General features: G+C 40.4%; 1 protein-coding gene across 2 annotated transcripts in view; it reads left to right on the forward strand.

Annotated features, from left to right (window-relative positions):
- The window catches only part of aff2 (AF4/FMR2 family, member 2), a 202,730-nt gene that overhangs the window by 51,845 nt on the left and 124,273 nt on the right, over window positions 1-26,612 (forward strand). For both annotated transcript variants that reach the window (XM_075480879.1, XM_075480880.1), the window contains exons 2-4: window positions 3,094-3,214; window positions 10,952-11,603; window positions 11,838-12,271. In XM_075480879.1, coding sequence (XP_075336994.1) covers window positions 3,094-3,214; window positions 10,952-11,603; window positions 11,838-12,271 — 1,207 coding nt within the window. The remainder of the gene's footprint in view (window positions 1-3,093; window positions 3,215-10,951; window positions 11,604-11,837; window positions 12,272-26,612) is intronic.

Consider the following 26,612-nt stretch of genomic DNA (forward strand, 5'->3'; position numbering starts at 1 on the left):
AGCCAGAGATTTTACTACCGAGTTCCAGATGGGCTGTAGAGGCCAGCAGTGTTGCCACCTTGGCAGATTTGTTCCCAGATTTAACAGATTTTTAGAACCCTTCAGAAACTTTTTTTTTTTTTTTTAAATAAAAAAAGCAACAAATGACAAATCTTGTGTCTTTTAAGACCAGCTTTGCAACTTCATAGAAAAGGAAGTTGCTAAAAGTGCTGCGGGAGAATAGGATCTACACGTCCACAGTGTGTGAGCCATGTGTTCTTGCCATGTTGCGCTGCCAAAGTGCCACCAGCATGACAGAGTTAAGGAAGAGGAGCATCAACCACTGCACAGCAGTTATTAATACCATCACATCTATTGAAAAAAACTACGTGAAGTTTGCACATTCTTAGCATGCATGTGTGTGTACTGTTCTCCCACAATCCCAAATCATGTAGGTTAGGTTATTTTGTGATTCTAACTTGGCCTTAGAAGTGAGTGTGAGTGTGCAGGGTTGTTTGTCCCTGTGTTCCCCCTGTGATGGACTGGTGTCCTGTCCAAGGTACAAACTGCTTCACGCCCAAGGATACCTGATAGGCTCCAGCTCCCCCTGCGACCCTGAATTAGATTAAGTGGGTATAGAAAATGGATGGGCGGGGCGGTCGGTGGCATAGTGGGTTAAGCAGCCGCCCCATGTACAGAGGCTACAGTCCTCGCTGCAGCTAGCCCCGGTTTGAGTCCCGCACCGGGCGGCCCTTTGCTGCATGTCTCCCCCCTCTCTCTGCCCCCTGCTTCGTGTCTCTCTCCAACTGTCCTATCATTAAAGGCATAAAAAGCCCCAAAAAATTTAAAAAGAAAATGGATGGACTTTTGTTAACATCTCCATAACTACCTCTGCTCCACAACTGGGGCCGTGATCAAGAGGAAATGTACCTAAAACGTATATATCCACCTCCTCATGAAATGGTTCACCTGGCTGATCTCCAGCTTAGTACGACAGGTCTCCTTTCAATTTTCTTACCGTGAAGAAAAAATGTTTTCACTTCTGTGAGCAAGCCTCAGTAGCAGGTTAACCTGTATGCAACACGACGTGCCATTTCCTGTTCCCGCCGCACACTGGGACATAAATCCTGGATGTGTTAATTACCTCACCTGACCTGATTCCCTCCGTGTGAATGTCTAGCGCGTGACAGACGGAGACGGAGACAGTGATCCGTCACGTGGGACTGCCGCACTGTGTGCATACAGTATATGTGTGTTTGCGGTCGTGACAGCACTGTCAGTTATCTTTCCGCCCTGACAGACTACGCACATGTCAACCAGCCTTCCCAGCACACACAATGATCACATCTACGTGCATTGCTGTAACTGGCACATACAAACACCTCACCTGTCAATCATTTAGTCAGGAATTCCCACTGCTCTCTTGTTTTTTGCTTCATCCTTCGTCTTATTCTACCTTCCTCTCCCCATCCTTCACTCTTGTCTTTCATCACTCTGTTATTTTTCTCTCCTTTTAAAGAAACTGTCTGCTGCCCTGAAACTGGTTCTTTTTCCCTCCCATGGGTCCTAGATTTTTTTCTCTCGCTCTATTTCCTCCCTTTGCTTCTTCTTTTTTTTCCCTCCCGCCCACGCACATCTTGCTGATAGATTAAATGTTGAAGGCAAGGTCTAATAGAGAAGAAGAGAAAGTCTCTTTTAATTGTGTTGATCGCTAATTAGCTGGCCCGTCTCATCTCTCAGCAGTGGATGTGATAAAACAGGATGACCTTTCCTGGGTCAACGGGCCACAGCCTCATACATGGCGTGCAATCACACACACACATGAACACACACACACGACTTTGTTCTTCTGGGAGTTGAGTTTGGCTGCCAGCTTGTAGACTTCTCAGTGGAGGCTGGTGACTGAAAAAATTTAGGAGGGCAGGGTGAATATGTGACTGTGCAGTGAAAGGGTTTTCGGCTAAAAATAGTCGGTTACGTAAGGAAAAATTTTCCAAAAGAAAAGATTCTCCCTCGCTTCCAGCCATTCCTATCATTGTTTTCATCTCTCATATTCTACATTTTTATGCATCCTAATTCAGAAGAATCAAACATTGTGCCTTTCCAAGACAGGAAAAACATAGTGGACTACTCTCAGTAATGCAGGAATGTTCGAAGATTAAGAGCAAATTTGACTGGGATGCAGCCAAAGTCACTGCGACAAGACATAAATGTCCTTTCAAGTGGTTCAGCGGGTACAGTATCTCGTAAAAACTGCCTGGATTTGGTCCCCACTGGGCCCAGCTGTTAAAATGCACTTATGAATGAAACTATCCAGCTAAAAACATGTTACATCATGTTAACCTTGAACCTTAAAAGAAAACTGTAAAAAGGTTTTCTAGCTCTTATTTGTAGCAGGAGCAGACTTTTGAATCCTTGTGCTTTGTTAGTTTATGAGCATGTGTGTTACCTTTTCAGACTTTACTCATTTATTTGATTTCAATGTTAATTGAGCCGTCATCCCTATTTCCTTTCTTAAACATACCGCTTAATATATTTGAAAATATATATTATTTCTATTTCCTAATCGGAGTAGTTAGCAAAATAACTGAATCCCTTAAAACCTCATTTTGTCATGCTTTGTCATTAAATTCAAATAGTTAATAAAAGGTCCTTTCACACTGGATTACAACCCGAACTAATACTCACTAACGTCTGACCTTTGCCATCTGAGGGAACGGCAACTGGCAAAAATTTTCAGGTCAAAAGACTCGGCAGGAGTCAGAGACTAATTTATCAGCTCCAGTTGGCAGTGATGGAAAGATGACTCACATGTGGACAAGCTAAACTTCACCCCGTTCCAGCACAATACTTTTGAGGCCTGTAACCTCCATTTACATAAAGTTCTTATTACTGTGCGGAATTCTTTCTTTCAGAAAACTTTAAGACTCATGCCAGGATTGAGCTCATTTATCATTTTTGCCTTTTCCTTCTTGTTTATGTGGAAGGTGAATCCTTCTCCTTGAACATTAGCTCGACCTTATTGTTTTCACGTAACTGTCTAACCAGTGTGGTACGTCTATGGCAGGCTGTGTGTGGGAGGGTAACAAACCTTTTCTCTGTGTGTCTTTCCAGTCATCTTGAGTCAGAGCGCAGCGCCCTGAAGAGGAGAGAGTGGGAGAGGAGAAACCAGGAGGTCCAGCAGGATGAAGACCTATTCTCCACTGGATTCAACCTGTTTGGAGAACCATATAAAGTAAGAGCAGAGATAGGGTTTGGGAATTTTGTGGACTCTGCTTTGGTTTTGTCTTGTTTTTCCTTCTGTTCTTTGTTTCGTCGTGTTTTCCTTGTTAGGATTGATTCTGCCAAGTCTCATCTACACCATGTTTGATCTTTGTCATTATTTCTGGAGTCTGTTGTCTCTTCTTGTTTTCAGTCATGTAGGTTTCTTGTTTCACATTTCTCCCCCGTAGTTTCCTCAGTCTCCATGTTCAGGTCATTAGCTCCACTGGAGCACCTGTGTTCAGTCTTCTCAGCCGCTACCGGCGTTCACCAATCAGTTCTCCTCAGTATTTAAGCTCTCTGTTTTCTCACAGTGACTGACCCTTGCCGTTACAAGCTTTTTTTTCCCATTCTAGTCCTGGTCAATTTTTGAGTTCTGTCCGCATTTTTTTTAATTTTTTTTTCCCCCTCCAGTGAAGATTTCATATATTTCTAGTAGGGCTGAGCGAGTTAACTCGTTAATTATTTAACGACGATAAATATTTTATCGCACGTTAGCGCAGGTTTTATTATTTATTTTATTATTGTAAAAGTCTGTTGCTCACAGGCTTTTATTTTGTAAAAGTCTGTTGCTGTCTGCTGCGAAACCGGAAAAGAAAGTAATTGGCGGATCCACCAAACATAGAGAAGGGTACGGAACTTTTACTCGGCCATTTTCATTTTAAAGTTCTTCCAGACGGCGGAGTCAACAGAACCAAAGTCATCTGTAAACACTGCCAAGTTGAATTGTCTTCTCACAGTAGTAGTTCCAGTCTAAAATATCACTTAAAGGCAAAACACACAATTGATACCAACAAGTCATTCAAGGACACAGACAGTGGAGCGAGGCTTCTACATAAAAACTACATAAAAATGCTGATGTTAAAAGTGTGTTTGCACAACAAATGTTATGGCACTTTCACTCATATGGCAGCACATTTAAAATAAAACTAACTGATAAAATCTATACACTACTTTTGAATTCATTTTTGGATTTTGCGTATAAATGCGATTAATCGTGATTAATCAGGGAAATCATGTGATTAATTAGATTAAAAATTTTAACCGTTGTCCAGCCCTAATTTCTAGCTTTGACGCTCTTTTTTTGTTTTTGTTTTGTTTGTTCGAAATAAATGATTTCTAGTTTCCGTATGCCATTTGGGTTCTTCATCTTGTCAACAACATTTCTCTTGTTACAGTTTGGGAAATGAAGACTTCAGCCAATGTTTGTGAAGAATACATTTTTACTTTTCTCTTCATGTATTTTTCAAATGAAATGACATGTCGTGTCAATGTTTAGAGCTTCGGAGGGGTTGGACAGTTAGGCATGTTTTGCTTTAGAGCGAGCCATGCTAACATTAACTCTTCACTGGCTGACGTGGCAGTTCTTGTCACAGCTTCATATATTCAGTCTTCCCTAAAAAATGAAATTAATTCATTTTTGAGAATTTTAAATCTTGTTTGTATCTGTTTCACCAACATAAATTTGAAGAGAAAGTGCTTTTTTTGTTTTTGTTTGAATTCAATGAGTGAAAACAAGCTAACATCTGTTAGCGCCACACACCCATCTTTACAACCTGGCTGAGCTGACACAGAGGGCTGCTTTCTCCACACATAGCGTTCTCTCATTGCTGTTGAGGAGACAGTTTTATATGCTGCTGACTGATCTCTGCTGGCGGAGAATTGGACATACCTGACTCAAGAATTTCATTTGGGCAAATAGAGGGAATTTTTTACGACATCTTAATCAGTGAGGATGGGCCACTCTCCTCTAAAGCAGCGCACACTGTGATTTAGGCTCAAATTTATTCTGCCTTGTGTAAGGGATCAATTCAAGAGAATTATTATGTGTAACAAACAATAACTCGAGCGTTTTGTATCATTTGTTGTTGTTTCATGGACGATGAAGCTAATAATATGTCACTTTTCTTTATGCTCTCTCTCCATGAGGCCTAAAGGGTAATGTCCTCAGACATAAGGTTGTGTACTGATATAATCTGAGGTGCTTGAGATGCATTTAGTTTCCTCTTCAGCAGAAAGTGAACCAACCATGCATGAAGTCCGTGGTCACTCTCTTGGCCCCTTGTATGGAATTGATTTTGGTTTGTTAACTCTCATTTGCTTCCATCGGGGATTTCAACACTTGGTTATGCCGCCAAGTATATCGACCTTGGGACAGACCAGCTTTCAAGTTTGACAGAGTGTGCATTAACTGCTCCTGTGTCTGAACACAGAGGACGGGAGGGCTTCTCACCAAGACACTGCTTGAGGTCCAGGGGCAGTGGAAGCAAATGAGAGGTTGTTCCGATAATTAATCCAATCTTAGGTGCCTCTACGCTCCAACTAATTGTTTCAAACTAATTAATGGTGCTGAGGTGAAGTCAAGATGTGTATCTATGTGTATATATATACAATAAAAGGACAGACCCAGGCTGACTGGCTCAAAGGGAGAGATCTTCGACACCATGCTTGCTGTAACAAGCATCACGCATGTTGGTGTCCACAGAAAGTAGTTTGAAATATACTTTTATTTGATCTAAGTAGGAAGTGTTTGTTAGCTCTGGAGAAATATTTATTTTCTAACAATTGTCAGGCAAGGTTCATTAGAAGGTTCAAACAGAAGACAGTGACTCTTTTTTTTTTTTTTTAATTTAATCTCTGAATCAGAGCCTAGGTACCATCTGAGAAAAGTGGGGTGTGAAATTTGCTCAATTTAAAACATTTTTTTTTTAATAAAAACACAAAAAAAACCTGCCATTTTCAGATCTGGAAAGTGTCAGCACTCAGTCAGTCAGACATAGGTCACTTTTACATCCATCTTAATTCAGACATACCTGTGACAGGCACAGTACATGGACAGTATTTAGTCATTTATGCAAGTTTGGACGACGAATCCAGAAAGGTTTAATGTATGAACTTTGTTTTCTTACTTACAACACATAATGTTCCCCTGACTATAAATTTTTTGCCTAACAAGCATGTTGTGGTAATGTAAAACTAATCAGGATAAAAAGGGAGGCAGCTGAAAATATAGCTTCTCTGAATTAGTGGTGTGATAGAGGTCTCTTATTGGCTTCAAAGTCATGAAGGTCAGTGCGCTTGTTGTCAGCCTTTGGTTAAATGTTATGTTTCCCTTGACTTGTGTTCACTGTCTCCAGCAGTGAACCTGCTTTGCTGTCCAGTGAGTCAGACATAAAGAAGAGAGGAGATGACATTTAGCATAGATTTTTATGCTTTGGTTCTTTGAAAAACACAGACACTGAACTATGCCGTCATTTTCTTTCTTAATGACGCAGTTTGTTGGATTCCTCTGACAAGATCATATGTCAAATGACCCTCTCCTGTTGATTAATGTGAGTGTTGTCAGTGATACATAAAGTTACTTAGTTCAACCTAGTCGGATTCCCCTGCCCATTTTACCAGCTATGAAGCTAAAATATTCCATTTTTGCAAAATTAATAAAAAAGACTCAAGGCACTATAAGGTTTGTAGTGAGACAAATATGTGTTAGAAATCTTTGGGTAAGGTAGCATCATCTCATAAAAGAGACATAAGTACAATTATCATCACTGATGTATAAGATGAAAACTTCCTAGCTCAGTCATTAGCCCATTAGCACAGGTAGCACAGTGACAAATCTAATTGTTGCTAGTCAAAAACCCACATCTGTTCAGATTTTACAATAATAGAAAATAGTGTCTATATATGTATATGTATTTGTATATGTATGTATGTATGTATGTATGTATGTATGTATATATATATATATATATATATATATATATATATATATATATATGTAGCAGCTCTTTTCTCCATCCACTTTATCTCTCACTGCTTCTAAACTTGAAAAGTGGCTTTGGCACTCCTTGCTATTTTCTCTTGCTGATTTATTTGCCACAGAAGAGATCTATTTATTTTTATGCTCACTTTACTTTATCAATTCTGTGACTTTATCAATGCCTATACAAGATCAATGCATTTCCTCTGGGTTTGCGCCTGAACGTACTGAACTGCTCTTTAATCAGCCTTTTTTGTAAATGATCGCATATAGGATTTATAGAGCTGAAATGGTTTCTGGTCTCTGTGCTACTGTATTTTTTGTCATCATTTTCCATCATCAGTTTGTTCTTTTTCACTCTGTATCTATTTATCTATCACATATTCGTCACTCTGCTCTGGTCTTTCACCCCCTCTCCCTTTCTCCAGCATTCATTCTCTCTGTCAGCTATTAGCTAATCCCTCTTCTAATCCTGTTAAGGAGCGTTAGCAGCTATTTGGGATGATCTATTCACGCACACACACGCACACACATACTCACACACACACAGGTATTCATCCTCTCTTTCTTCTCTGTTTTCCATTTTACTTCTCTGTAAATGTGTTTTCTGTTCCTCTTCAGCCACCAGATCTTTTATTCATGAGCCCGAGATGGAGAAGAGATGGGCTAATTTATTCACTGCTAACTTAGGCTCACCATGATGTGCAATGTTCTGTGTGTATGTGTGTGTGTGTACACAGAAATTACTTCAGTTAAGATTGTTTGAATGCTATTCTGTCCTTTCTTATTTGCTTATGTTGTGAGTATGGCTTGATTATTTTCCCCGTTTCATTTCTATGTAGTTTTTTTTTCTGCTTTATTAGTAGAAAATGAAGGATAGTTTAACATATGTAGGGGCACGGCAGAGGAGTTATGTTGCTCCCAGTTTCTTAGGTTTTCGTTCAGGTTTACTGATTATTTTTCTTAAACAAATCATATTGCCAGACTTATTCTATGGTTTGTAGCCATTGTGGAGGGTCTCTCGTGTCTCTTATCCGTGAAGTAAAAAATTCCACCTGAAACAATTTAATGTAATATATGAAACATCTTTTTGGGTCCCTAATTTTTCTCATCAAAGCTTAGAAGTGAGCAGCTTGAAGTGGAATTCATTGATCTCCAGTTATTGTCTGGAGAATCAGCCGTTTCATTCATGTAAAATACACTGTGGCACGCTAATGGACCCATTATTACCTTTGGAAATACTCTGATTTAGTGAGGGAAGAGCATGCAGGTGGCAGGACACAACACAAAGAAATATGCTATGGTTAGCAAATAATCATCTGCATTTTTTTCCTTTAAATTTGATTTCTTGAACTTCCAAGTGTCTTGGGATCTGTGTTTACTGACAGAAAGCTCTTAATGCTGTTGTGTATAATTCTTACTTCTTCTGGTTTTGCAGGAACTAATAGAATGTCCTAACAGAAACGTCACTGTGCCAGTGGGAGCATGTTTGGTGTGAAAGCGCCAAACAATTATTAGCCTTCTTTTGAAGAAGACTTGATGCACATTGGGGGAAATGGAAACATGACATGCCTCACCAGCTGTTTCCAACCTGAGCTGGCAAAAGATAAACTCATTTGACTTGACTGGCATCTTCTCAGATATGATGAAATATCCCAGATATTCCAAGAGATGAGAAAAAATACTTACAGAGGAGCTCTCTTCTCTTTCCTGTTGTGGGTGTCTGCTGCAGTTCCTTCCTGGAGGTTTTTCTTCCAGCTAGGACAAATACTTCTTTAACTGAATTAAAGCCATCAGGAATGTAGAATGTACCCTCTTGCTACACTGCACAGTCTAGTTTATTCACTTAAAACCACTTAATGGAAGCTCGTCTGATATACATTTCTTTTCAAAATAGAATTTTAAAAGATCACTTCAGATTTGCTTCACTACTGAATGGAAAGCCGACTAATGCATTGCCATTAAAAGTCGTCAGATATTAATGGTGCCTACAAAATGAATCCTAATGACTATTGACCCCTTTATTTTTTTTTATCTAGCACCACCATCAGGACACATTTTTAATCTATTACTTTGCGTTACAACCATAATATCAAAATACTATAGATATTCCCATTAGTCTCAGTTTTTTTTTTATCTGCTAGGTTGCTAATGGTTTATGCCACTAAACTCATATGGAAAGCATTATGCCTGCTAAACACGAAGGCTACACCCGTCCAACAAAGCATGGAACTAAAGCATGGATTTTAGTTCCACCGGGTTAATAAACCCAAGTCAAACCATTCCAATTATATTAGAAAAAAAAGGCATCACAATATTATTTTCATCGAATTGTGCTTAAATGACCCTCTATTAGAGCTCATTCTAGGGTGGTGCCAAAATCATTGTCAAAGTTGTGAAGTGTTTCACACACACACACAAAGCTGTTTGCAGAGAAAAAACCCTAAAAAGATACACAGATACACAGCCAGGATTCCAGCACTTTGGAGATAAATAAAGGACATATTAATCTTTAGGGCTTTTCACATGTGCCTTTTAAGCCAGGCTTGATGTGCCTCTGTTTCACGTTGGTGTCATGGGTGAAAGTACAGAGGCTGCATGTGGGGTTTATCCGCCTCTGTATCAGCAAGGGAGGTAGAAACAGAGGCGAAACAGCCTATGTGCAGGCTGGCATTGCAGAACTTGCCACTCAAACCAACAAGGCTGTTGTCACTCAGCTGATTCTGTGACACTGAGTGTGTAAGCACACATTGATGCTGGGGTGAGCCTCCTCTGTCTGACTTATGCCAACTAGCCAGGAGGAGCGGAAGCACATTAAACAGGATGCCTTTTTCTTTGTCGATAAGATTCAACCACTTTGTTTATTCATATTTCTTTACTTTAACCTGAACCACTAAAGGACTAGATTTGATTCTTTTTTTTACTCACAATTACTGTGAAAATGCTCATAGTTTAAAAAAATTGTTCAACACTCCCACGTAGATATGTTACTATTCATAAACCTTTTTCTTTTTATAGAAATATAACCTAAAATTAGCTATCTTTCGTTCCCTTTTAAAATCATATACAATCCAAACAAATGTACTTTCAACTTAGACAAACCTCCTCAATTTTAGCCTTTAAACCTACCATACATTTGTTTAACACTATTACTCCATGTCGAGGCTATTAGCCATGCAGGCTGTCAACGAGTTTGACTTTGTTGCTGAGAAAGTCATTCAAACAAACAACTAAACAGATGTATAATAAATTATTGATCTCAATTGCTCTTTCCATTGTTCATCATTTGTCTGCAATTCATGATGAAATGTCAGGCTTGAATTATATACTGCAGATCGTTCATAATTGAGTCTTGGCTGATGATTAATACTTGCTTCACTGTTTGTTGTTCAGGTTGAAAAGAACTCCACTTGTTCTTCTGTGTTTCCTCTCCTTTCATGGCTTTTTGTAAGAATCTTGTCAAATATTGAACGTCTGCAACCACTGCCGATTGCCCATGTTCTTTAAAAAATGTCAAATGACCAAATCATGGAGTCCATCATTCAAGAATCCTTTGGTAACTGACATAAAAGTTTCCCGTGAGCTATTTTGAGGAACATCTCAGCATTACCATGTAGCAGGTGAGGTGCTATACCATCACATAAGTAGAGCCTGCACTGTCCTCCAAGTAATGATTGGTTGAGAATCTGGGGTCAGGCTAATAATGATTCCTGCCCCATTAATTTTACTGCTTCAGCCTGGACCAAACCTTCTTAAAAATGGCGTGTATTTAATTAATCATCCCATCCGATGTCTGGTCAGTGGTCACCCTATCCATCTTTCACTATTCCATTCCATATGAGTAAAGAGGGCTTTTCATCAAGTCTGGGTGAATGTGAAAAATGGGCAACTTAATGAATGTGCTTCTGTTTCTCCCTCCCCTGTCTTTTTCTACTTTCTTTCTCTGGTCAGACTAATAAAGGTGATGCGTTGGCCAGTCGCGTCCAGAACACACTGGGATCCTATGAAGAAATGAAAGACCTGCTGACCAGCCACTCCAACCAGAGCCACTTGGTGGGGATTCCCAAAGGAAGCGCTGCAAACAACAACCTGCAGATAACACCGAGCTCTTCAGCCACCGATAGAACCACCATAGAGTCCCATGTTTTCAACGAGGCCCTGAGAGGAGGAATGGGCGGGGGAGGGGGAGCCGAGGGAAGTGGGGAGAAGAGGATGGGAAGTGCACCGTCTTCATCCTCTGCTTCAATGCAACCGCCGGCTGGGACCACATCGACAACCAGCGCAGCAACGATCCCACATCAGAATTCGAAAAAGTCCCGAAACTCCATGGACTGGTCAAGGGGAGGCCATGGACAGAGCAGCCAAGTCACTGGGCTCGTTCTGGGGCAGGGGCAAGTCACAGCAGGAGCTACGGGCAGCAGGGGGAAAGTGACTTTATTAGAAGAACAGCAAATGCAAAAGCACGATGAACTGTTTAGCTCATTTAAAGATGAACTTGGCCTGAAAGAAGATTCTAGTCCAGCTTCCTCCTCATCATCCTCCTCTTCCTCCTCTTCCTCTAGAAGGCACTCATCTCATGCACCCAAAACCCATCCCCTCCCAGGTAAGTTCTACATTAAGAGGCCTCAAAAAAATAGTTTGACATTTGAGAACTCTGATCATTTGATGACGACATTAGATGAAAAGTTTGATTCTATTGTCGTGTGTGTATGCTAAAAAACAACGATAAATTTAGCCTAAAACCTGGAAACAGTGGAAAGAGCCAAACCAATTGACCTTTAGGTTTAGCCTCATATTTTGCTTAGAGTACTTCCTTATTTTTCCCTCTCTTTTCCAGATGGTGGCAATTTTCGATCCTCAGCCATAGATGGATGTCACTTTAAGTCTTCCACGAACACAGAAAATGGCGGACTTTTTAAATCCTCCCCGTTTGAAAATGAAACGGTTTCTCACCTGTCTTCATCCTCCTCCCCGCTGGCTTCGACATCGGTTCTGACGACTCCGACTCCTGGTCTAACCACCCCCACATCCGGGCTGACTACACCCACCTTCCCACCCGGTAGCCTGTCTGGGAAGCCGATTGCTGTACAGCAGAAGCCCACGGCATACGTCCGACCAATGGATGGCCAGGACCAAGCACCTAGTGATTCTCCCCAGCTGAAACCTCCTCTGGTGGCCACAGAGGTGTTTAACAACAGCCAGTCTTTTGGTGGAACCTCTGCAAATGTGAAGAATAAACTGCCAAAGCTGAATCTAAACCATACGGTGGAGGTAAGACAAGCACTGTTACTTCTTATCTACCGTATATCAAATAATTGAAAAATGATAGGTGTTATGATTAGTAATTGAGAAGGAGATCAAGTAATCCCAACATTTTATTAAAGCATTTATTAATATTTTTATGAATTTGCATAAATTTGTGAACAGATTGTTATGTAGTTTAGTTCTAAAATTTCTCTTACAGTGACAACTCTTTTACGTTTGAGAAACGTTGTGATACGTCTGATTTTGTTCTTAGAATTTTAGAGAGTATCGCTGCACAGAATGTCCCAACTTTAACAGAGCCTGTAGATCAAGTCTATATTTGTCCCTAAAAAAATATTTAGATTCACAAAAACTGTCAATCTGAATTACCCTCTCTAAAAATGGCTGTAACTTGATCAATTAGCTATTAGCCGCATTCGCATTGTAGTAACCTTTGGCAGTTCCTATAACCTTTTCAGGAACAGAGACGTTTTTTTCCCGCATTCGGACATACAGGAACTCGGGACCATCTCCCTTAGTTCCTATAACCATTTCAGCTCCTTCTCCGAGGCGGGGTCTTTTCTGGGTTCTATAGGAACACATATGACGTAGGCGATTGGTGGTTGGTAGCTACGCCCCATGTCATGTTGTCACAGCTGAAATGTTTACTCATACGACACGGACACAACCGGCGCCTGTTTAATAAGTTAAACTTACACGTCGTCTCCTTTGTCTGCGGCGCTCTGCTCTCCTTCCTTCATGAAACGAAGAAGTATCGCCTACGCTCGATCCTTCGTCTCCTGACTCTCTGTGAGCTCTTCCAGCCTCGATATTAGACGCCTGATGTGATCGTCCATGATTAATATCACCATCATGCAGATCATGAACACGGTGGCCTCCCTGCTCACCATATTAGCTTCTTTGTGGTGTTTTTTCTTCTCTACTTACTTTTCACTGGTTTTGTTTTGTTTTGTTTTGTTTTGTTGTTGAATGTGGCGCTAAAGTAACACGTCACTGTCGCAGACGGTTGCGCCGCATCAGTCTCTATCAGGTCCCGACTCATGTGCGAATGCAAACTGAAACAGTTCCCCTGGGGAAGGACAGTTATCAGAACGAAATTCGAGGAGGACCGTTCTTATAACGGCGTTCTTAGAACTGCTCTGTCCCAATGCGGCTAATGATCCTCCTCAAAACTCTAATATTTGTGATTTATCCATCATGTCAGATTAAATAATATAGATTTATTTATTAAGGTTAAAGAAAAAAGAAAAGATGGACAAATAAAACGTGAAAAGTGGGATTCTCTGATTGAGTTGACATTGAATGAGACCGAAGCTTAGCTTGACTTCTAACTAAATGTTAGAAGCTGTTCTTGCTGTTGGTGTCCCTGTCCAATGCTGGCATGTCAAATCGATGCCTTGAGCAGGACAAAAGTTCTTCCCTGTAAGGGGGAATGAGCAGATGGTGGGCGGTGTTAAACTCCTTGGCCTTAACTTTTCTACTTCCATAATGATTTACTCATCTGCATCGCTTCCAACCACTAATAGTTACTGATGTGAGTTAAAAGTATGTGGTTAGGGTTAGGTTTAATGTAACACAATGGTGTACATTCACATTTTCAAGCCTGGACTGGGAAACTGCTGCGTATTGGACATGTGGACAAACGTTACTGCGTCACTCTTTTTGGTGGGATTGGACTGGATGTGCATTCGGTTGGCCCTGGGTGGGAAAACTCTAATGGAAATGGTCACGGCTTTTATGCTGGCTGTGTGAAAAAAATTAAAAAACGGGGTCCTTACAGGTGCTGAAATTCCGTGAAAATGCTTACATTTTAATCTGCTGTTTGAAAAAGTTTGGAAAAGTGGTCGCATATGGGATACAGTGCTTGGAACGATAACTGTATTGCTTTTGTGATAAATTGTAATCTTTTTTAATGGTTTGTCACTTAGATGAAGAAACAGAATAGAGCCTGTTTGTTAGTCACAGCCAGTGCAGCGAGGGCAGCCAAAGCAGTAGCAACGGGCATTAACTCTCTTCCATCTCCTGACATTTTTGATCAAGGAGATAAAGGGCACTTGCACCAACTCGGGTTAATGGCAGATTGATTTTCAAAGAACCATCAACGATTACACATTGGGTTATCCAGGAAGTGTGTTTTGAGGGTACAAAATGAGCAGTAAGCAGAAAATGGAGGGATTTTCATTTTGCTTGTTTTGTTCTACAAGCAACGAAGGTCACTTGTGTGGATTTGAATCTGATTCTTTCAAAAAGGCTCAAGGAGTTGATGGGCTTCCTTCCTCAAAGACTAATGTTTGACACCTTTCACATTTTCAGTAAAGAACTTTTGTTCACATTGACAATCATGCTGGTTCGACAGGTTGTATTCGACTCACAGTAAACTTAAAATGAAGAAATTTGCGACCATGTAAAAAACATAAATTTAACATCTGATTGATCGGTTAAGCATATATTACTGTTTAGGTTTACACAGTTTACACAGAAGAATTCACCTGAAAATGTTTGAGAAGCGCTTGAATTTTGACTTGAGGAAGATGTTTGAACCCTGAAAAAACCAACTTGCTGAAAACGAGACCAGAGAGACTCGCTGCTTTTTAATCTTTACGTGATCTTTCAGAACCTCACACCAGGCTTTAGTGCAGCTCCTCGTAAACAAAGCACTTCAGGGGAAGCCTGATGACGGATGAAGTTTGCACAGCTTGTTCGGTGAAGCTGGGGAGCGGAGCTGCTGGTAGGTGCGACCAAAGTAACCTGAACTGACCGCAGGCATCTGGTACAAACTTGGCTTAGGCATGGCGCATTTGGGCTTGTCTGTAGATTTTTGGTGGTTGATTAACGCATGTTTTGGTGGCTTGGATGAATGGAGTTTGAAAAAAAACAAACCTGACCCCAATAAAACAACTGCACTGAACCACATCTGAGCTGTCACTCAGAAACTCATTAATAAGTGAGGAAAAAGGCTCAGAAAGTGCTCTGCAACCATAACCGCTTTGATATTCCGTTTTTGTTTGATTTTTATTTACACCTATTTGGATCCCATGTTCTCGTAGAAACCAAAAGCTCAGCAAACAGTGGGAGGGCTTTTTAAGGGCTCGCTTGACTTGAATGTAAACAGCTTGTTAGTCGCTTCATCGATACGTCATTCAGACATTCCCATTCAGCGCTCATTTCCAATCTGTTTGTGTTTGACAGCCAAAATTCTATTTGAATTAAAGAGCAAAAAAGTATGACTGATAATTAATTTCAGCATGCAGATGTAATACATGATGAAACAGACACCAACCAACTTAACACTTAAAATTATTCATGAGCATCTGGTTGAGATGGTTAACGGTGACACGTACTGTCATTTTGCTTCTGATGTCACAAGTCTGACTGCTTGTTTGTGTTTTTTGATCCCAGTTCCCTGTATTGTCTATCTATCTATCTTTGTTTCTCTCACTCAGTCTCCTTCTTGAAACAGCAGGAGACGCCAGTTTTGATGATGATGTGTCTGTATGTCAGTGTGTGTGTGTGTGCTTGGCATGAGACTAGTTGACAGGCGAGTAGTCATCCATATCGAGCAAACCAGCTGTTCCTGTGCTTTGATAAAGCTGATTTGTGTGAATGTGTGTGTGTGTGTGTGTGTGTGTGTGTAGCTCTGCAAATGAGCCCGAGATGGAGCTTTGAGCATATGGCACTAAGAAGGAGAAAAGCAGGGGAGACAGTGGAGAGAAGGAGGGAATCAAAATATACTTCACTTTCAACACTCTGTTACGGAGGCTGCGAGTGAGAGCAAGTGCATCCGGAGCCACGAGTTCTTTCTTCCACTTTGTTTTCATCCACACGTCCACGGATGCGCCTTTATTGCCTGCTTACCGTTTAGTTTTCACTCCTCTCATGTTCACTCTGATGAGAGTTTATTGGAAGGAAAGTGTAAACTCAACGTCGGATCGAGGGGGAGGTGAGGGGAGAAAATGAGAATTGTGGCTGCGGGGGTAGAGAGACAATGACTGACTGATTACAGCACCTTGTTATGGCTGCGTTTGCTCTGGTTAGATGAGCTCTTGGTTGCGTTCTGCAGCTCGAACAGCAGCGTAACGTAGGATTGAACCAGAAAGCAAATGAAAGGCTTCAACATACACAACAAAATTCACAAGCAAGGGTAAAGATGTCCTCTTTTCACCTTTTAATCTGTAAATGGCTAACTTAGACTTCGGCTGTCCTGTAACCGGAGCGGTCTTATACACACATGAATGTAAAACTAATCAAATAGCTTGTATATAGGATTGATTTATCATGTAATGGTTTTGAAATTAGGTAAGGCGCCATTAATGTGTTCAAAATACTCCCAATGTGGCTTATAGTTCTGCTGCTACATGTGTCGTCCGTGTTGTGTGTGTCTGTGCGTGAGCAATAAGCCTTTAAACTGCAGGGGAAGCTTTCTGTTAGCACTATAGAGTTATTGATTAGTCCTTTATTCCCAAGTGTGTGTGAGTGTGTGAGTGTGTGTGTGTGTGTGTGTGTGTGTGTCTGTGTGTGCGTAAAGTAGATCGAGAGAGGAAGAGGGAAGGACTGATAACACTATTGATTGTTTCCTAACAGTTACAGTAGGCTTAAATCCACTTCAGCGCCCATACACACACACACACACACACACACACACACACACACACACACACACACACACACTCAGACATTTAGTTGTCAGCAGCTCAGAGAGGCACTGCATGATTTGACTTCGAATCGATCCAGTGTATTATGTTTAGTTACTTCCACTGTGGCCTGAGTGCAGAAACAAGCCGCCAAATGTGTCAACTCAAAATTAGGATAAAACTTTACAACTTAAAGTCACTCCCATATCTACCCACACGTCTCCACTGACCTCAGAGCTTTTCACACGGTCATGTGAAAAGACTGCGCAAGTTTTTCCTGATTTAAAAGAAATGAGGTAAACTCAGGGAAACACAGTCTCTTTAACAACAACGTACTACTTGTTTGATGAATGAATTAAAACTGCGTGAAGAACTAATTCCACTCTTACTGCTCCCATAGGTATTAAGAGGGTAAGCAGCAGCCAGGTGCTGCCAATCAAATGCACTTTATTAACTGATCATCGGCAGGTGTGAGCACCTCTATAAAAGCAGAGGTTTTGGCAGTTTTCTGGTCTGGATCACTCAGGTGTGTGTTAACACAATGCCCGGGATGAAAGACATCATCAGTGATCTTAGAGAAGCAACTGGTGCTGCTCATCATTGTACAGTGAAAAAGTGTAAAACGTTGTCAGTCTTCCCGTCACGGTCAGACTGTACAATGCTCAGAGAAAATGGGTGGAAAAAAGTCATTGAGTCAATTAGAACTCTGTATACCAGAGTAGTATGTGAGGCCTGAAACTGGGTCATCAACAGGACAAAGATCCCAAACACAGCAGCAGATCTACAACCGAATCAAGGAGCCGCAATGACCCGGTCAAAGTCCAGACCTCGACCTGACTGAAATGTTGTGGTGGGATGTTAAAAGAGCCGTTTATTTAACGGATGTCTGCTGAACTCAAATAATTGGAGCAAGGCTGTAAAGAAGAGTGGGCTAAAATTCCTCCACAGTGATGCGACAGACTGATGATCTCATACGTGGAGTTGGTTTCTCACACATTACATTACTGCATTTTGGTTTCCTTTTCTCTACAGCTAACAACAAAGTGCAATATGTCCCGCGTTGTTTTTCATTCCAGGCTCTATTTACCTCATTTTGAGTTCGGTGATGACCGCGTTCTATTTTGTTCTGATACGTACAACCTTAAAACTAAGAGGGTTGATTAAATTTTTTCGCGAAACTGGGTTTTGCCGATAAACAATCAGCAAGTTGCCATGGTAACCTCTTTGGTCTATTGTTTGGTGCTTGTTTGGCCATTTTTAGCGCATTTTTGTCAGTGTGAGCAAATGAGTCTAAACGAAAAAGTTTAGAACTACAAACGATGAGCCAAAATTCCAAACGTTTCTGTCGATCTGAGGCTAATTCATTTGTCAGATGATGAGTTTTTGTCACCGCTCACAGGCACCCATGCGATCTCTTTTCAGTGTAAAGAGATTGACCTTGACAAAACTACATTCAATCCTATAAGAAGAAAAAAACAATTGTATTGTCTTTGACTGTTAGGTTCAGAATTTTTGTACAAAAAGGCTGTAAAAGGTGACTAATCTTATGTCCGCAATGAGGAAAAGCCAGCAGAGGAACACTTCGCTGAAACGTGGGGTCACGGTGCTTTCAGTGGCATTCAGCTGCTTTCTCATTCAGGTAAACAACATTCAAGTCAAGTGGATACGCAGGTATGTTTGTGAAGCCCTGTGAGCAATCCGGCACGAAGGTAAACACAGAGGGTGACAGGTGACATTTGCTACAGCACTGTGACAAGTTTAATTTACATGTGGTTCAAAGTATAGAGCTGATGTAATTTCACACTGATTTGAAGGCCTGCTGCGGTCTTTTCCGTCGGGCGCGTGTGGAGGAACACACGGCGCCTCGCCACTAATGTAGCGGTAAATAAGAAGCAGGGTAGACTAAGACCTCCAGTCAGTAATCACTGTGAGGCTAACACAAACCAAATCAATTCTGCTCTCAGAGAAAGCCTTCATTTCTGCCTTTTTTGCATGCAAAGATTCTGCCTTTATGTCACACATGCGCTTGATAAAAGGAACACACTGAGGTGCATCTATGAAAATGGATGTCAGCCCGAGAAGCAGGCTGAACTGACTTTTGATGGACATTCCACAATGTGCTTTTTTTTCACGCTAAAATTCTTCCTGACAATGTTCTTTATGTTTCGGCGGGAGCTTGAATATGAATTGTTCTCTAATGCTGATCAAGTCATGCAGGGACAGATGGACGAGCTCACGGACACGAGTGAAACTGTCGTGCATGATCAACTACAGACAAATTAGACATGCTTTTCTTTTTTTCTTTCTTTTTTTTTAATGTTTTGCTCCCACCCGTGCTGGACTTCCATGATTTCTGTACAAAATGTTTCTTACTAAAGGACATATTTAGAAAAGTGCAAATGGTGCGATCGTTACCTGTGATAGTATGTTTTAGATCTGGTGTGGTTAAGCTTAATATTGTTGCGGCTGTCACAGATGTTTCCGGGAAACTATCTATCAGAGTTGCTTGAAGGTGCCAGATGATGTCATATGCTATTTGCATAATAATTTGTTACATTAAGCATCTCTGAGGAAGATAAGCCAGTGCAATTTAGCAGCAGCTGTGCTGATTTATTGGCGAATGCTTGTCAAGACGTTGCACTTAAATCCTTCTGCCGTGGTTAAAAAATGGTTGTTTGTGACTATGCTGAGCTTGCAGCCAAAACAGTTTACTTACTTAGCTAACTTTCTTAACAGCCTGAACAGCCATTAGCCACCTTGCTAAAGTGAAGGGACATTTGAAAGCTGCTGTAATAGGTTCTCAGCCTCAGAGCTCTCATCAATACAGATTCCACACATCTGTATTCAGTAATCAAATCATTGTACTACTTTCAGCACCAAAAGGCAGACAAAAAAGAAAATAGCAACTGTCTTAGCGGGGCAGTTAAAGAGCCCAAGATTCCCATCATATTTAGGTCGTGAATGGAGATAATATCAGCCCATTGGTTCATCTTAGAATGAACAGTCACATTTCTCCTTGTCTGCTACTGTAAAGCAGTTAGATGAAATTTCAGGCTGCTGGTTGGTTTCTGGTACCTTTGGCCCCTCTGAGATGCTTTTAAAGAAGTATCTTGTTCATAAAAACGAACCAGACTAATTCCCTTAGAAAGCCACCCTTATTAGAAGTTGTTGTGCAACACAACCAGTAGGATCCAGGGTAGTGTCATGTTTTTGTAGTTACAGGCTTGTGCCCTTGGAGGTAGTGCTATGCTGCACTGCTTCTGAATACACGGAAGCTTTCAGATTGTGGAAGGTCAAAAAAAATGTGCACATGCTATTTGGTGTAAAAAATGATTGACTCTGGAAGGGTTGCTAGTGCATGAAATTTTTATTTATTGTTTTTTAAATGATGTTAAATCCAAAAACCAAAGAAAAGTGTTCATTGAACATGGGAAAAGGGAGTAGTGTATGTAAGTTTAACCTTATTTTAGAGAAAAACTTTTTGTCTCTTTTTTTGAGTGAATGCGACAAAATAATGATGGCTATGTCTTCATCTGGAATAAAGAGAGAGATGTCCATAGATTTCCCCGTTTATCTTGCACAGAGCTATGAATTCCACACCTCTGAACAATTTACTTTAATTATTATGGCAGAAGTCAACAAATGCTCAGGGACGCTTTCATTGTTTCTTTCACATTTATTACTGTAACTGTGCAGATGCATAGTCAGGAGACATGCGGAACATAAATAGTAAAATGCAGAGAGTTGTATATAAAGTTACGGTGTGTGGAAATAGATTCTCTCAAGAAATAAAGAACAGGCGAGAGAAAGTGGCGACGAGGGAAACGGGGATGAAATATTTTCTCACTTCCAGCTGAACTACAAGAGAGTTATGAGGAGTCTGCCAATGCAGCAAACAGCTGGCTTCATTTGCATAATACCCATCAGGCCCTTTTTTCCCTCAGGCTGCCTGTCAACTCACGACAGAGACATGCACCAATAAATACACACACAACAGCACCTTTTTACTTTATCAGTTCCTATATATTTATAGGCACCACAAGTAGCGACACTCTATCAGTCAAGTGAAACCGAGGCTTCTCTGTGACTTAATGAAAACTTTTTAACGCTTTAATTTATTTGATTTTCATAAAGCCAACTAATTGCCTCTGCAGAGTGGGCCATGAAATGATTTAGCTTTTATGCTGATCATAAAACGATCATAAAATCGTCTTCCAGAAACAAAGAGCTCAGTTCCATGAATCAAACGACCATCGAGTGGCTGCAGCAAGGCAGGATGGAGGGTGCTCGGGGAGAAATATACTTAAAGGCAACTGACATTAAGAGAGGTCTCTCATCAGCTTGACACCGCCGAGGTTCCATCGCAGCAAAAGCTGCAACGTGATAAGAGAGATCACAGAGTGGGGAGGACTTCTGGCTGAACTCCACTCGGGTTGCAATATTTTAACAGCTGAGATCTTGGGGTTTGCCACAGGACAGGAGGTGATGTCGAGTGGCGATGTACGAGCAGCAGCCTCAGCTGACACATTGCTGACAAAGTCAATGCTCTTTGGGTTTAACAGACTGCTTTATTCTGATAAGAAAAAGTGCACCCTCAGTGTAGTGGTTGTTCACTTATGGCTGCCACAGAGCAGCTTGTTATTTCGGTATGATGCTTATAGCAGACAGGAAAATGAGCTGTTTACCCTGGGGGATTAACAATATAGCTGGATTAGCCGTAATGATCAGCATTGATCTCTGCTGTCACAACAATAAGCTGATAGTGTGTATTATGGCCCCATAGAGAGCTCATGGGGCACACCGCTGTAATGTGACATTTTTTTTTCGAGAGGCTCTTCTGGTAAATCTGCTGTTTAAAAATTTTCTGGCCTCGAAATACCGGTCAATCTCAGGTCGGTGGTTTAAGTCGGGGCAGGGCAGAGCGCTCGGCACACAGCAGCTCCCCTGTGATCACTGACCGCGGGTCACGGCAGTCAATCCCTGCACTTTCACAGCAGCTTCCACAACTTCTGCTGGAGCGATTTAGGAGGCTTTTGTGTGCCAGCAGTAGCATGTAGCTGATGTCATATTGGTTCATGCAGTCAAGACTTAAATTCATAAAGCCAGAATAAGTGACTTTGGAATAGAATATAGATAAAGTGACAGTAGCAACAATGCAAAGTATTTCAGTAAGAAGTAAAGTTCCTAAAATTATGAGTGGCACTGTGTGATAATAAACCTAACGGAAGGACTTTTAATGCAGAAATATTGCAATTAGAGGGTTATATTATAGTATATAATAAAATAAAAGTATATGAATTAAAATATGTAAACCTTAGTGCATCACTTTTGATGATTTTTGTATATTTGTGTTATTTTCAGCAGTTCCATGAACAAATCACTCTGATGGAAAATGAGTTGGTTTATGTATCACACTAATTTTCCATTAAGTTCACCATAATCTCTTCAACTCCACGTAGCCTTCAATAATTTCCATGACATTTTTATTTGAATAATTTGGGATTTTACCTAGTATATGCACCAATAATAAAGCTCATAAAACTACTAAAACTTTTGATATAAGACCTTGTCTATACGACAGCGTCAGCTCATAATGCTACTCGATTTTATTGTACTTTTACTGGCAGAAATTCCTAATATGGGAATTAATCAATATACCAAACTGAGTTTAGGTACTTGGGAGGGTTGAATGAATGGTCAAATTGGTAAACCAGCCTTGAAGAGGATAACGTTATATTTTGTGTGAGAAATTTACAAATAGTCTCGTTTACATGTAACTTGTAGTATATTAGCATATTCTGAACAATAACATGAGGACTAAGAGTAATTATAAGGTTGGATTAATCAAATTCTTTTTCTAGTATTTACTGAAATTAGCTCAAATGTAGAATGAATGTCTTTTATTAGGTGTCAAATAAATGGAAAGATGTAGGTAAAACAAGTCGTTTGAAGTTTTTGCCTGTGAAATGAATGAAGAACACAGATTTTGGGTAAATCCAGCAGTTAAGTTGGGGGACTGGTTTGAGTCTCACGGTGAGTCTCATGTAGCAGTGACGGGTTTAATTGCATCCAGAGAAGATTGCTTCATATGTCTCCCAGTTATGATACAAAGTCAGGCTCTGAGAGAGCGTAGATCCACATTTCCAGCAGTTTATTCCCGGCACTTTTTGTTCATTATTTCTCACTATATTATTTCATCTGATCCTTTTATGTGACCTCATGGTGCCAAATAAAGCGGATTGCCTGCTTGCTTTAAAAATGGAAATATATCTATTTTATCTTGTTCCAGTGGTAGTCTATGTATCACGCTCTTATGAGGCTGTAGGCTCCATCACATAATACATCACGGAGCTGAGCATTTGCTACGACACGACTAAAATTCCCCAGGAGTCATGACGTTCTTTCATGTTCCAAACAGATTACTAACATGTGGCTGAATGACACGCTGCCCTGTTCTAATGCGATCATATTATATTAATGGCTGGATGATAAAACATCCTAGCTAATACTGGCACATCTTGAAAAGTCAGACTTAATGAATTACAAGGCAGCTCACTTTTGGACAGTAAAAAACTGGTCCGAGCAACTATTAAATATCCGACGATTCCATAACAGCTTATGTCTGGTGCCCATAAAAATATGGTAATAAAAATCTTTATTGCTCTTGGCGTTACAGAACAATACATGGAGAACCCCTAGTGCTAGCTCTTTAGTATTATTCATTAGGTTCTGACACAGGCCAGTGGCTGTTCCTAACTTTGTGTACGTGTTTGTGTGTCTGTTGTGTGTGTCTGTGCATGTGTGTGGAGGGGTATTTTAATAAAAAATGCCCCGCTGGGCTCTGTGTTGCCAGTTTGCCAATCAGAGCGTAGCCATGATATGCAAATCACACACACAGACACACACATGCACAAGCAGGCTAATACACACATAAACACACAGTGGGAGAAGGAGTGTTTTGATCTACCAGGGCCATTACAGACATTTTAAAATCCTATGAATATAAAAAAGAGAGAGAGGGAGAAGGATGCAAGTGAGTGGAGGAAGATGAGAGAGCAAAGAGAGAGGGGAGGGGGGACTGAGTCAGAGATGAGAGAGGGGAGGAAAAGTGAAGGGAAACAACATTTTGTTCTTTTTCTGTGCGCAACAGTTTATTATTTTGTTCTCGAAGAAACTGCACGGGAGAGTGCCTCAGAGAGATTACGCGGAAGATAGAGGATTAAATGGCTCCCCCATTCTGTCTCTGCCATTTGTTTGCATTTTTCAGTTTTGTGTATTACTTGATATTACAAACGTCAGGCAGTATAGCCTGAGATTTATGGAAATACTTGGTATCAACAAACGTGAAGCGCGATTAGATGATGGAACAAAAGGCACACTCTATACACAACAGGTACTTTGCCAATATTGTTAACATTGCAGGTGATTTAGATAAACACTAATATTGTAAGATAAAGGCACTGAGGCTACTGTTGGGGATCAAGCAAGCTTAGTTATTAACAAATATCAATAAGTGTCTTAGGACATTTATCAATATCCAATAAAATGATTAATTAAAGTAATTTACTACGAGGCACCACTGACAAAAGTCGTGAGCTAATAACTAACACGTAGTGTCATTCTGAAAATATGTTAGTCTCTACGTGTCTGTCTAGAAGAGAACAGAAATTAAGCTTAAGAAATGTAAAAAGTTCTAAAGATGGGGATCCAGTTAAACAGACAAGTTGAGCTGTAACCATGGCTTGACACAACTTTGCATGTAACTATATCTGGTTAAAAAAAAATCAAGATTTTACCAAAGCAGAGCAGCAGTCTGGAAATGTTTTAAGCGTGTTGACACAGTCTTAATTGGTTGCTTTTAGTCACAATTTATGACAAAAATAAACTTAAAACTATGTGAATGAGAACAGCTGTATTGTCAATTTGGCTGTTTTTTTTTTGTTTGTTTTCTTTGGCTGTACTGGAAATATACACTGGAAATAAAGTTGCACACAATCCATTGTGGTTATTCCTTGTTGCCAATGGCTTCTTCCTCTGTTTACTGGACTGAACCTTTGGAGCAGGCCCATTTGAGTTGAGCGTATACACACAGAAGTAATTTGTCTCCCAACTATCTTGTCTGGGTGCATTAGTTTGGCTTTGAAGGCTCGAGTTTGAACAGTTTTGGTCCGACAAACAAGTCTACCCTCACTGCTTTCATAGTAATTAAGAGGGTAAGTAGCAGCCAGGTGCTGCTGATTAGGTGCACTTGTATGAGCATCTATATAAAAGTAAAATGTAAATGCTTTGGCCGTCTGCTGGTCTGGAGTATTCAGCTGTGTGTTAACACAACACCATGGAGGAAAGACATCAGAAATGATCTTAGAGAAACAATTGTTGCGGCTCATCAATCTGGGAAGGATCATTAGGTCATTTCCAAACTATTTGGAGTCCATCATTCTACACTGAAAAAGATTATTCACCAGTGGAAAACATTTAAGACAACTGACAATCTTCCCAGGAATGGATTTCCTTAAAAAAGTACGTCATATCAGCCCAAACACCGAATACCAACTTTAAAGCAAAGGGTTGAAGAATGAAGAATTCCTCCACTTCTTGCCTCTACAAACAAACTTGTCAGGATAAAATGGCTTAAAGCTCTCACAAGAGGGGAAATCAGCTGATCGGTCATGTGATTAATCCCATGAGTAAAATCTTTGCAACATCGAAACATTTTTTGAAACTAGTCTTTGCACCTCTCACTAAGGGCAGATGCAAAAAGCATTTAACCAGGCGTAAACATTTTTCTGTGAACTTATCGTAATGCAACGCTTCAGTTATGAATTATGAAAACACAGTTTGTGTGAGAGGGGAGGAGGGGTGGGAGGAGAGGGGTGAGGAGAGGAGAGAAAACTAATAGGGTGATTAGAGGGGAGGGGAGCTGCTGTTGAGAAAAAGACTTTGTGTTGGATTATTTTCTCTTCTTAGCAGCTTACAGAGAGCCAGCTGATGTTTTACAACTCAGCTCTTAACACCCCCAAATTCCCTGATTTATACTTAAACTGCAAGGAGATGCGAGAGAGAAGAAGGAATGGAAGAGGGAAGGGCATTGAGGAGAGGAAAAACAAAGGAAAGTGGGGAAATAGAGAGGAAAATGTCAAATGTTAGTGCTGCAATGGCAGTGAATGTTCATTTACAGTTTATGCTGTTAAAGTATTCCTAAATGTTTCTATTTCATTAAACAATGGGTTTGTTTGAAATAAGGCTGGGCAACGATTAAAATTTTTAATCTAATTAATCACATGACTTCCCTGATTAATCACGATTAATCGCATTTGTACGCAAAATCCAAAAATGAATTCAAAAGTAATGTATAGTTTTTAGCATTTAGTTTTATTTTAAATGTACTGCCATATGAGTGGAAGTGCCATAACATTTGTTGTGCAAACACACTTTTAACATCAGCATTTTTATGTAGTTTTTATGTAGAAGCCTCGCTCCACTGTCTGTTTCCTTGAATGACTTGTTGGTATCAGTTGTGTGTTTAGCCTTTAAGTGATATTTTAGACTGGAACTACTACAGTGATAAGACAATTCAACTTGGCAGTGTTTACAGATGACTTTGGTTCTGTCGACTCCGCCGTCTGGAAGAACTTTAAAATGAAAATGGCCGATTAAAAGTTCCGTACCCTTCTCCATGTTTGGTGGATCCGCCGATTACTTTGTTTTCCGGTTCC

The sequence above is a fragment of the Odontesthes bonariensis genome, chromosome 13, assembly GCF_027942865.1.
Source record: "Odontesthes bonariensis isolate fOdoBon6 chromosome 13, fOdoBon6.hap1, whole genome shotgun sequence".
NCBI classification, from domain to species: Eukaryota; Metazoa; Chordata; class Actinopteri; order Atheriniformes; family Atherinopsidae; genus Odontesthes; species Odontesthes bonariensis.